Consider the following 13,248-nt stretch of genomic DNA (forward strand, 5'->3'; position numbering starts at 1 on the left):
GTAATTTACAACAGCTTCGAACGTGGCTCAGCCAATCAGAATCAAGGACCAGAACTATCTGTTTTATTAATGTTACTTTTACACGTGAGGATGTGACTTCAAAAATTAAATAACTTTTTCCTGGTTTTATTATATATATATATATATATATATGGGTAGTTGCAAATAGGCAGTAAAAAATGCTTATTTTGTAAAAGACCATTTTTGAAGAAGAAATGCATATATTTATGTAGTGTGAAGTCTGATCTTTGAGAAAATATAAAGGGTCACGGTAACACTTTACTTGAAGGGGTGTGCATAAGACTGACATGACACCTTCATAATCATGACATGACACCTACATAATCATGACATGACACATGTCATGAATATGAAGGTTTTTTATGCATGTTTATGACAACTGTCATTAAGTGTAATTCGCTCAGTTATGTCATTTTTATGCAAATATGACATTATTTGACCTAACCCTAACCTAACCCTACCCCTACCCTTACCCCTAACCATAGCCATAACAAAGACATCTCAAACAATGTCATCTTTGCATTAAAAATTACATAACTGAGCTAATGACACTTAATGACATAAAAAACCTTCATATTCATGACATGTGTCATGTCATGATTATGAAGGGTGTCATGTCAATCTTATGCACACCCCTTCAAGTAAAGTGTAACCATCATATTTTATTCACATTCTTGTAAACTGTTCTATCTCAAATTTTCCAACTTGTTGGTTTTAAAAGGCAAGACACTACAAAACATTCGTTGTTTTTGAGATTTTGGGCTATTGTTCTTTTATAACTTTTCTTTCAGACTAGATGAATTAAAACATCATGTGTTTATTTATTTATGTTTTTTTTTTCTTCATTTTTTCATTGACATCCCGTGGTAACTAGGATTTACACAAGCTTCAGTCTGGATCCAGAACACCTGAGAAGAGATGATGCCAACCCTGAAACAACATACAATAATTGCTGTTAATAGTGTTCATCGTCTGTTTGATTACGTCTTTGATTTTTCCGTACATTTCTGTAGCAACTCATAATGTAATAACTGCACATAATGTAAAAACTGCACATAATAAGTATTACATTATTATCGTAATCAAATGTTCATAATGTAATAATTCTCTCAAAACGTAATTAAATCTTGAGCTCATAATGTAATAATAATTTTTAAATGTAATAACAATTTTTCACATAATGTAATAGGATATTGTATGAGAAATGTATTACATTATGAACACACTGTGGCAACTTATAATGTAATAACAGTTCATAAGGTAATGCCAGCACATAATTTAAAACTATTATTATTATGTTTCAAATATCATAATTATCTTTCAATATAATACATTTGAGCACAAAACAATCATAGTTTTATTAAAAGAAAATTAGGCTTATTAGGCTATATTGTGAACTTTTTTTTATATAAAAAGCTTACTAATTTTGTAATTATGATGTGCTTAATTTTTGAGATATAGGCCTGGTTTCACAGACAGGGCTTAGACTAAGCCAGGATCAGGCCATAGTTCAATTAGGACATTTAAGTAATTTTTATTAACGTGCCTTAGAAAAAACATTACTGGTGTGCATTTTGAGACAAAATAAAGGCACTGATATATTTTAAGATTAGTCAGAGCAAGTTTCTTTCCGTTGAAACAGCTCAGATTTAGATTTTAGTCTGGCATTAGGCTTAAGCCTTGTCTGTGAAACCGGGGGATAGTCATTTAAATGGTTGTTATAAAAACTTGTTTATATTCTACACAAATGTATAGGCCTAATGTATTTATAATTTTGGCGAAATGATTAGACGGTTTTATCTTCCTGAGGTAACTGATACATTCTTCACAGACTGTTATACTGATGATTTCCCTGATTAAAACCGCTTATAGGCACAGAAATGTATTATTTATTTTTCAACATATCCTCTGATGTACATTCACGTTATAACTTGTATTAAAGGGGTCATATGATGCTGCTAAAAAGAACATTATTTTGTGTATTTGGTGTAATGAAATGTGTTTATGCGGTTTAAAGTAAAAAAACACATTATTTTCCACATACTGTACATTATTGTTTCTCCTCTATGCCCCGCCTTTTTGAAACGCGTCGATTTTTACAAAACGAACATTTGGGCGGCGTTATGCAAATTGACTCTTAACTTTTATAAAGAATATCTCTTTGGATTTGAGACTTTAGTCTTTGCAACTTTACAGATCTTCTTTATGCACCAAGAGCTTGTAACACTCCAAAGAGAAAGGAAAAATTGAAATCGCATCATATGACCCCTTTAAAGTGAATAATTGTTCATTTAACTTGTGCTCCGTGCTGCCGTTGCCTGAGACAGATAACGCGATCTATCCCAGACTACATTAGACTTTGGAAACTTTTATTTGTTTTTTTTCAAAATTTGTTCATAAAAAATGCCGCAACTGAATTGTTCCAAGCAAAAATTTTGATCAATTAAAATATATTTATGTGTAACCACTGTTGTTGTCATCATACCACGGACATTACCTGAGATGTTTAAGTCCAATATTTCAATATTTATTTTGTTAGCACACATTGCTAGTCTTAAAGCCAACAATTAATCTGTGCAAGTTAATCCTATGAAAAAAAAAAAGTTTGTTTTGGTAATCTTTAATTAAAATCTGATCATTTGCTTCCGCTCTGGAATGGCATGCCTTCTCTGATGACGTCAGCTTGACAGAATATGCTTAACCACGCCCCTCCGACCATTAGTCTGCTGTGAGTGAGAGATGAGAGGAGGAGCGCAAAAATACCGTAAAACCCCTTCCTCTACTCAATATTCCATTTCAGTTGGAAATATGCCACCACACTGAAATCCAGTCGGCAGCAACGTCCATTGAACCGACGAACTGAGATGAGTGACAGGCTCAGTGCATTTGAAATGATAAAGGGAGCACTCTTTGCACACAAACTAGACCATCTGTAAGGCATTCAGAATTTTAATTAAAGGTTTTTTTTTTAATGATGCTAAGAGGAACAATGTCCCCTCACTAAAGTTCAGCTACAGTTTAGTTATTCTATATAAATGCTCAAATGAATCTCAGACGTGAAAATATTTGCTTTGCTTAATCCATTCATGTACAAATTAATTCTAAAAAGAAATTAATTTGTACATGAAAAGATTAAGCAACGCAAATAATATGTTCATGTCTGAGAAACATTTTGGCATTTATCTCTATATCCATATATTATACACATAGGCTAAATAACAGCACAAATATTTTGACTGTCCCTTATACTGGGCTGCTTATACTTTATTATAAGTATAATTATGACAATATTACAATATTTTTGGTCAGTTTATAATGTAATACATTTCTCATAATGTAATAATTGTTATTACATTATGAGCTCAAGATTTTATTGCATTTTGAGAAAATTATTACATTATGAACATTTCATTACAATAATAATGTAATACTTATTACATTATGTGCAGTTATTACATTATGAGTTGCTACAATTCTGCCATATGTACATTAACTGACAGTTACCACTGATAAGCTACTACTAAATATATTGTAGAAACTTAATTTTCTGTAAAGTTGCTTTGCAACGATTTGTATCGTGAAAAGCGCTATACAAATAAACTTGAATTGAATTGAATTCTCTCATTCACAGAGAGTCCGGAATCTCCACAGTAGCACTAACATGCACTAAACTTTATTTCTTTTATTTCTTTATTCTAAAAACAGAGCAGTTTGTTTTTATATCATTCACCGACTTATATAGCATTTTATTCTAAAACATGGTGATTTTTTTTCTGACTGTTGACAGTTTTCTCTAATTTATGGAGTGATAAAAGAGAAATCCTAAATCCCCTCTGTAAAAACCTTTAGCTCTAATATGGCAACAAAACGAAACAAGAATTTTGAATCTGACTGACCGACAAAGTACTGCATATTTGATTTGATAATGTATCATTTGCATATTTAAATATAACATTTCAGAATGTCATGTACTGTGAATAATCAGCTGGGCAAAGGCATATAGTTATATCTGTTAGTTAAAATGTTTTATCCTATTCGCCTGTAGTAAATACTGAACGAGCTGTTGGGAAACTTGGTGATCTTGAAGATGTACAACCATGGTGTAGTTCTTTACCTTTAGCTCTTTACTTCTGACAATTGTATACAGGCTTCAAAATTCATAAAAAGTGTTTATTTGGGAAAATTATCTTGATGAACGTGTAAGAATCAAAAACTTTTGTTGTCACAGGACTTATTTTCTACCATAATCCAAAAGCCAGTACGTGGCAATATCAGTAATGTTGAAATCTGTCTAACATGGTTTAAAATAGTGATAGTTCATGGTAGATCAGGATGCAATCATCTTTTATTGGTTTTGCTTTTTTGATATTATTGCATTTCACCAATATCAAAGCAGTGCAAAAATGTGCACACATCCAAAAGACCCAAAAATGTGGTTCAGGTGCAGGACAATGTTTCGACCAGTCAGGTCTTCATCAGGCACAAGGAGCTTTTCAGTGTGTTAAAGTTGTACCCCATTGTAAATTTCGTGGCAGTCCAGAAATACAGTATTTCTGCTTTTGTGAGTTTTGTGAATTTTAATAAATATCGTCTAAAATAAAGGTTAATATCAGCATATTTCTGTGCATATTTTATTTGTTGTCATTAAACTGTATTGTAGCTCAAACAGTAGAGCATGGCACTTGCAACAGCAAAGTCATGGGTTCAGTTCCCAGTGAAAGCAAAACTGATAAAAAATGTGTAATGAATACAATGTGTCGCTTTAGATAAAAGCATCTGTCAATTGCATATATGTAAATGAAAAATTATATTTTTCACTACATATGGTCCATCTTGGTCCCTAGACATCAGTTGAGTAACCCACTTGTCCTTTTTTGTTCTGAACACACTACGCCGTTTTGTTTTTCAGATTTCAGTGGAACATGCAGAAGAGTGTTTGTAGCAAAAGCCTGCTACAAAATCCCACCGCTTTCATACGAAGAGAAGACAGCTCTGACAGCTGACGTCATGGGGTTCTGCATTTCTGCCTGAGCTACCATCGCTAATGGCTGCGAGGCCGTTCGAGATCTACAGCTCCAAGTGCACGTAAATGCATCACAATGCCTTCAAAAGTGTCATGCCTCTACGTGTTGACAGTCGTTTGCTGGGCCAGCGCTCTGTGGTACCTAAGTATATCCCGTCCCACGTCGTCCTACGTGAGCCAACTGTCCGTCCCGGCGCGTAAAATGGCGAAAGCGCTCAAGAGCAACGCCACCACAACCTTCAGCAACATCCGCACGCGTCCACTGAACCCCCACGCCTTCGATTTCATCATCAATGAGCCCAAGAAATGCGAAACCAACGTGCCCTTCCTCGTCATCCTCATCACGACCACGCACAAAGAGTTTGACGCCCGCCAAGCCATCAGGGAAACGTGGGGCGACGAAAGCACCTTCAGCGACCTTCGCATCATTACGCTGTTTCTTCTCGGACGCAGTACAGACGCGGTGCTCAACCAGATGGTGGAGCAAGAGAGCGAGATCTTTCACGACATCGTAGTCGAGGACTTCATCGACTCGTACCACAATCTTACTCTCAAAACGCTGATGGGAATGCGCTGGGTGGCCACTTTCTGCAACCAAGCCAAGTACGTGATGAAAACGGACAGCGATATCTTCGTGAACATGGACAACTTGGTGCATAAACTCTTGAAGCCGGCCACCAAACCTCGACGGAGGTACTTCACGGGATACGTCATCAACGGCGGACCCATTCGGGACATGCGCAGCAAGTGGTACATGCCCAGAGACCTTTACCCCGAGAGCAAGTACCCGCCGTTTTGCTCCGGCACTGGGTACGTGTTCTCGGCGGACGTTGCGGAACTCATCTACAAGACGTCCTTGCACACCAGACTCTTGCATCTGGAGGACGTTTACGTCGGGGTGTGTTTGAGGAAGCTGGCCATTCACCCGTATCAGAACAGTGGCTTCAATCACTGGAAAATGGCCTACAGTCTTTGCAGGTACCGTCGAGTCATTACCGTACACCAGATCTCCCCTGAGGAGATGCATCGTATCTGGAACGACATGACCAGCAAGAAGCATCTCAAGTGTTAGTGGGAGCTGCCTGAGGATGTGTATTTGTGCCCTTTTTTAAATCCCCATGATGCACAGATGCGACAAGGAGCCTTGGGACAAACTGTAGTCCCTTCTTAGAAACACTAACATCCTTTTGGGGCAGTTCAAGGATTTCGAAACACGCCGAGCCCATTGTTTGAGAATCGGTTGGGGAATGTGCTATTCGTGTTAATATAACTGTGCCAGTCTGTCTAAAACTAGTGAAGGTTCAACATGCTGGAGTTTCTTTTGGTTGGATGTAGGGCTGCACGATTAATCGAATGCGATTGTCATGCACATTTTGTTAAAAAAGCCGGTTCTGTAATCAGCAGGAAATCATCATCACGTGCTTTCAGATGGAGCAGCATTTACTACACATAGCCGTAGTTCACTGACAAGATACGCAAAAAAATCGCAGACGATTTTATTGCGCGATTCTGAAAAGCGCGAGAGCGCCCTCTGGCCTTTGGAGATTTACTACTGATCACAGAACCGTGCTTCACTGAAAGATACGCATGACAATCGCAGCTTCTGTCGAATCGCGATCTCAATTCCATTTCGATTTATCGTGCAGCCCTAGTTGGATGCACAGCAGAATGTCCGTGATCGTTAAATTTTCTTTGCACATTATTCTGGTTGTACAAACGAAAGTACCATTGCTTTGTTTACTGTATGTGAAAGCGCCTGCATTGTTTGTTTACACGTTCAGAAACGTCTTTTCTTGAAAAAGATAACGCGATGTATAGTTCCTTATTTATAAGTATAAAAATTATTTTCTTACTCCTAGAAGTTGAACACCATTGCTTCAGAACAGCTCATGTTTGTAGTTATACTGTAAATCTGTATATCTAAAGTCATTAACGCTTGATATCAAGTGTCATTTAGTGAGTATCTGCCGTAAATTGTCAAACCTGTAGAAACGATGCGTAAGGATCACAGTGTAAATGTGGAATATAATGAAGGTGAGAAACATGAAAAAAAAAAAAAAGCAGAAAACTTGAAAGTGGATTTGATTTCATTGAGGCCAAAATGTAATTCATGCGTTTTATTTTTTCCTTGTTCAATTGTCTGGAGTAATTGAGGGGACGTGACATTTAACTGTGAAAACAAAAATTAACATATTATCCCCAGTGGGTACTATTGTATTATACTGTGTATTTTTCACATAAAAATATATAACAATGTTCTTTTCTTTTCTTTTCTTTTTTTTTTGAAGCGTTGTTCTTTTTGTTTGTATGTTTTGCTCATTTATATTCAAGATTCTAAAGGGATAATAAAAAAATTATTTACTCAAGGTCATCTCAAGTCAAAGATTTAAAGAAATTATTAATTGTATTTAGCCGGCCCACAATAAATTAATCAAAGCAAAGACTATATAATGTTACAAAAGATTTCAAACAAATGCTGTTATTTTGAACTTTCTATTCATCAAAGAATCCTGAAAAAATTTATCAATGTAGCAAATGAACATAATTAGAATGATTTCTGAAGAATCATGTGACAGTGAAGACTGAAGACAAATTCACAGGAAAAAATTACATTATAAATTATATTACAATAAATGCTGTTTTTTATACGTTTTACAGAAAATTGGGGTATTGTCTGCAGCCATATGGCCATTTTCCAATGGCTTTGAAAACTCATTATGCATTTAGAGTAGGGCTGATTTGTAAAACATTTGCTTGTTTGGAAATTGTTTTCTGACTTTCGATGAACCTGTTTAGAAAACCATTGTGTTAAATTTCTGTCACTTTTGAATCTGATGACTTACCTTTAAGCATGTTTGACAGCATAAATGTGCTGTGGAGATCCAGTAAAATGTCCATCCCACCTTCTCCATCCTTGGAGGATTTCACCAGTCACTTGTCCTGCCAAATGCCCACAGTAGTGCCACTTGGCAGACTGGTCAGGCAGCTTGAGACGTGCCAAACGCTGGCCTTGCCAAACTCTGTCAGCACCCGTAACAAATAAAGACAGTCTTTGGCGTTGCTGTGTGTGCGTGTCATAATGGAGCCAGTGCTTTACAGCAACCGATTTTCAATCAGGAATGGGTGTCTATTATGGGATGCCTTCCAGAAGGCTGTTGTCAGGGCGGAATTAAAAGCAATCAGCATCCTGAGTGAATATAGTGTAAAAAAATTAACTTGAATAGTGGCACACTTTGGTGTCCCATTACCTTAAAAAGTGCTTTTGGCCAGTCCCAACTCTGAGGTCTGATGCAACAATTAAAATCGCACATCTGACATAACTCACATTCATTTTATTATATAGCCTATATTATAAAAATGTGCCATTTTTAACAGCCAAAAAAGTGATGTCCCACATTTTTCATCCAAAATCCCCATCTTTTCTGTCTACATGATCTTCCCTGTTACAATAAATAAAGATAAATAAAATAAAAATCTTTCTGTGACCCAAGAAGTGTCATCATCTAAACCCCTTCTACAGCACGATGGACAGCAAGTAAATAATTTGCCTTATTTTTAAATATAGTTTTGACTGCATTGAAGAAATTGGAGGAAAAAATGAAAAATTTGAAGAAAAAGAAAAATAAACTGAAAAAACTAATTTGGGAAAAAATATATAAAAATATATAAAAATATTTTGGCTCTTTCCATGGGTACAAAATAATGCATGAAACAAATGCAAAAACCATAATCCATAACCAATGCTGCAATTTAATGTCTATACGCACACTGTGTGTGCAGGGCCGTTTTAACCATTGGGCTAGGCGGGGCTGAAGCCCCGGGGCCCGAGCAAGGAGGGGGCCCGTGATTGGCTCTGGAGTAGATTGACTGGAGCGCCGATCGCCAAAGCCACCAATCCGGTAGAAATATATCAATCGTTGATTGAAGCGCGTCTAAGCTTATCATTTCAAGGCGTTTTAAGCAGGTTTTAAAACAAATGGTTTATACTGTTCATGGACATTACGCTGCGGGTCAGAATTCATTCTGGTAAATGCGTGCGTTAAAACGGTTTCTACCTGATACACCTGCTCGTATTACTGACTAAACTTTCGCTCCTTGTGCTTAAACGGTCAAATACACATAGTTATGTGTCAAAATGCCCGTCTTTGCTCCATTAATGTTCAATACAACGTATATATTTTTTCTGCAATTATACATTTTAGGCGCAGTGAATGGCACATTTTTTCTTAAGGTCATAAGGATATATATACGCCATATATATATCATTATTGTGATGGGGGGCCCTGCAGTAAGTCATAGCCCCGGGGCCCAGTGCGGTCTTAATGCGGCCCTGTGTGTGTGTGTATATATCAAGGCTAAAAAGATAAATATGATACAATAGCTTAAGGTGATATTTTAAGCTACTGTAGAAAAATGCAATTAAAATCAAGTGAAATTATATTTCTGAAATATGTTTTTTCTTAAAATAAGCACAAATAATTTGTCCTTTTCATGTATAGTATGCACCAATATAATAAAGAAAAAAAACATTAAAGTCACAGTTTGCTTAATTTTACATCTCGATCTAAATCATTTCAGATATTTGATCAATTCCCCATCCCACTAGTTCAAGTGCTCACATAAACGCTCCACATCTCACATAAATCTGATCGTTTTTCTCCCCATTTCATGAGAAGACGATTAGATACTAAAACACTGTAATGGAATCTCTTTCTGAGGGTTTGCCGGTGGTAAATGATAGCAATTACTGTATATAAAAAACACACAGAGGCAGGCAAAAGATAATATCATAATCACATTATACGGTTAGAGTCCCTTTTCTTCCAAAACACAGCCATGCTCCAGTTTAATAGTAGCAATTCTGTTTTATTTGTTGTACCTTCGCAGAAAGTTGATATTCTCTGATGATTACAGAAGGGCTGAATAGTAGGGAGGGAACACGCATGGTATATAGAAAACACAATTCAACTTAATCATAATAATAAATTATTTAATATTTATTTACATTTGGGCTGAGAACAGAATCATTTAATTCAAGTACTATACTATTATACTATACTGGTTTTGGACACACAGATGGCTTTTCTGTCATTCAGTAGTAGACATTTGGTTTCCTTTACAAAATACTTCTTGTTCACTGATAGACAGATGCATTCTGGGCTCAAAAACAAACACATTCGAGTGCTGTAAAAATGACGCGTAACCATCGGCCGTCTGGTGAATATGATATATCAGGATTAAGGTGTGCGTTGTGGTAGCGATGACCTTGTTTGTCAGCTTTAACGGGTTAAACATGGATAGTTAGGGTGTAAGCGTCGCAGGTGCACGTACGTCGCACCGCATGAAATCAAAGTGCATCAGCTGGTAACCAACACGAGCCACTGACCGGTGAGAATACTATGAGCGAATCTGCTGACGAGCAGCGTTCTTCCTGTTCGGTGTCAGCCGAACAGCTTCAAGCCTGTAACCTACGTCTCTTAGGCACGGATTAAAATTAACAAGGCACCTCTAGCGTCGAAGCATCAACACTGTCCCGAAAAAAGAAAGCAGCATGTTTGCACATGGCAGCATTCGGTTCTCTGCTCTTATACTCTTTGAGCTGGAATTAAAACAACTAAATATTCCCTTATTTTAGACATCATGTATTCTATGTACAATACAGTTTGAATGTGTTAACATTCAGAATGAAAATGTGCTTTTTACATTCAAAGGGAGACGTCTCCACTCTCCACTTCAGTTTTGTGGTCTACGATCTGCGCTACACTTACATGAAATAAAAGGCTTTTTTTTCAGTAATAATCATAATACGGTAAGAGCTATGAGGTAACACAATAACAATCATAATTATAATAATAATAAAAAAAAATTTAAAAAACTTTTTGTTTCACTAGCTATTGCCTCCTGAGATGATGGCTCCTACTTTGAATTCTGGGAAATGGCTGCTGGAATGTTTTGGTGAAGGGCATACAGTGTCTGGGAGCAAGGGCAAAAGTGTGAGAGTGCTGCGTTTGATTGAACAGGTGCAGAGGGCAGGTGATTCGGGAGGAGAAGGAAAACCTGAATGGGAGCAGGAGGTGGGAGTTTTGCAGCAGAGGTCTTGAATGCGGTAGCGGCGTCTCCTGCAGCGTTCACTCTCCCCGTCCTTCTGCTCTGGTAATGAGATGCTATCAGGTGACGCTCAACTGGGCGAAGCCAATCAACTTCACCTCATCTGGGATCTCTGTGCTGTCACAACCAGACGCCTGGAGACACAAACACAAAGAAACAAATGCACGTTAATGCAGCTGAAACAAATCACAGCCTGTGTGACTGCTGAAGCATTATTCAAAGGAATGTTCCGGGTTCAGCATGTTAAGCTTTTTTTCAGCACCGGTGGCATAATGTAGGTTACTACAGATTAGAAAGGTCTGACCATAAAACTCCTGGCTGACGTAACTCACATTTCTCCTGAGTGAAGCATTATGAATTACTCAGAGAGGAAGGAAGTACTTCTTCTTCTGCTGTGTGTGTGTGCTTACACACGCAGAAAACACTCTGTCTGATGGACACACACTGTAGACACTGGTAAAATAAAAGTGATATGTGGAAATATTTAGCTTAATATATTTGTAGGTTAATGATAGAAACATCAAGATATGTATTTTTATCTTCTATAGGAAGGCTAACACTTAATAAATTTAATGTAAAATATCATTTTTTTTTTATGTAAAAACATTTAATTGAAAAAAACTTACTAAATTAAAATAAAATAAAAAAATGTAATTACATTTTAAATTTTAATAATATTAAATTATTTTACATTTTTTATTATTTTAAAAATATTATTTGTATAAAAATGGTTAATTATATTTAAATTTGTTTCTCTCTATATATACAGTATATACACACAATTAAAAATAAATATATACTTTTTTATTTAAATCAAAAATAAAATAAAAATATAACTAACATTAAAAATAATATAATTAAAGATAGATAGATAGATAGATAGATAGATACACACGTACAATTTAAATGAAAAAAGAAACAAAACTATGAAATTCAAAAAACTAAAATTAAAAAATAGTAATGTAATTAAAAATGCAAAATATATTTAATTTAAAAATAATATTTTATTTTATTTTAAATATATTTTTTAAAATATTGTTTTATTATTTTTTAGTGCAGTAACTTCTTATCTAAAAGCAATAAATCGTCCGCTGTACTTTGTGCCTAATAATGCCCTTCTGCTGTGATTATACTGAAAACACAGCATTAGCACAGCCTTTTGCACCTAATAGCTGAAGTGAGCTATTAGCAGGCTCATGCTATAAGAAAACACCAACTTTAGTGCGACTAAAATCACTAATTTAGTTATCAAACTAAAAATGTGTGGCTTATTCACAAACTATATTGGTTTGTTTGGAGGAAACAAGACCAACTTTTGTTTGCATGAGACAACATCACTTTCACAAGCCCTTGCAATGCACCATCCTCATTGAAATCAATGTATTTCCAGCATCAGCTTTAATGTGTATAAACTGTTACGCTCAAGCCACAGAGCCTGCATGTGTGCACACAGCAACCACAAACACAAGTCTTCTTCACGGTTCAATATCCAAGCAGCCTAATTGTCTGAGTTGCACACAGTGTAGTCAGGAGTGACATTAGTAAATGAGATCGGAGGACTGGGCCGCCTGAGATATTCCACACACACGCCACGGTCTACGTTCCTGTTACATGTGCACATTTCTAGAGTTGTTTTCTAATCATGATGTGAAGTTCTCTCCAGGGACGCTCAAGCTGAAATTAAACAATAAAACTCCACACTTCATAATGCGATTTTCGAAACACTCCAGGTGCGACTCAGAAATGCATTCTGGGAGCTTTGTGGAGGGTCGGAGGGTGAAGTTAAAGGTAAGAGCTGGCAGATGCTGTAGAAATAGCTCTCTGCGAAAGGCCGCAGCAGAATGAGCCGCCTGCTAACGCGCAGATGTTGTTTACCGCCAACTCATCTAACGGAGTGATTTAACACAGCCGTCGCCGCCGTATTGCCCAGTCCACCGGGACCTGCCCTTAACGGTTAGTGTTTTCTAGGAATGGTTCATCTAAAAATGAAAATTTTGTAAAAATAATGTGAAGTTTTAGATAAAGTACTTTTCAAACTGTGTGTGTATATGTATATATATATATATATATATATATATAAAATCAGTCTTCAAGTA

General features: G+C 36.3%; 2 protein-coding genes across 3 annotated transcripts in view; one reads left to right on the top strand and one right to left on the bottom strand.

Annotated features, from left to right (window-relative positions):
- Window positions 1-4,983: 4,983 nt before the first annotated feature.
- LOC107707605 (beta-1,3-galactosyltransferase 1-like) lies at window positions 4,984-6,378 on the top strand. The gene has a single exon (XM_016511684.1). It carries the CDS (start codon window positions 5,121-5,123, stop codon window positions 6,114-6,116), a length of 996 nt encoding a protein of 331 aa, XP_016367170.1. The 5' UTR covers window positions 4,984-5,120; the 3' UTR covers window positions 6,117-6,378.
- Window positions 6,379-11,197: 4,819 nt separating this feature from the next.
- Window positions 11,198-13,248, bottom strand: part of LOC107707604 (STE20/SPS1-related proline-alanine-rich protein kinase-like) — a 77,356-nt gene continuing 75,305 nt past the window's right edge. For both annotated transcript variants that reach the window (XM_016511682.1, XM_016511681.1), the window contains one exon: window positions 11,198-11,286. In XM_016511682.1, coding sequence (XP_016367168.1) covers window positions 11,212-11,286 — 75 coding nt within the window. In that variant the 3' untranslated portion in view covers window positions 11,198-11,211. The remainder of the gene's footprint in view (window positions 11,287-13,248) is intronic.

The sequence above is a fragment of the Sinocyclocheilus rhinocerous genome, unplaced genomic scaffold (genome assembly GCF_001515625.1).
Source record: "Sinocyclocheilus rhinocerous isolate Xijiao unplaced genomic scaffold, SAMN03320098_v1.1 scaffold2400, whole genome shotgun sequence".
Lineage (NCBI taxonomy): Eukaryota > Metazoa > Chordata > Actinopteri > Cypriniformes > Cyprinidae > Sinocyclocheilus > Sinocyclocheilus rhinocerous.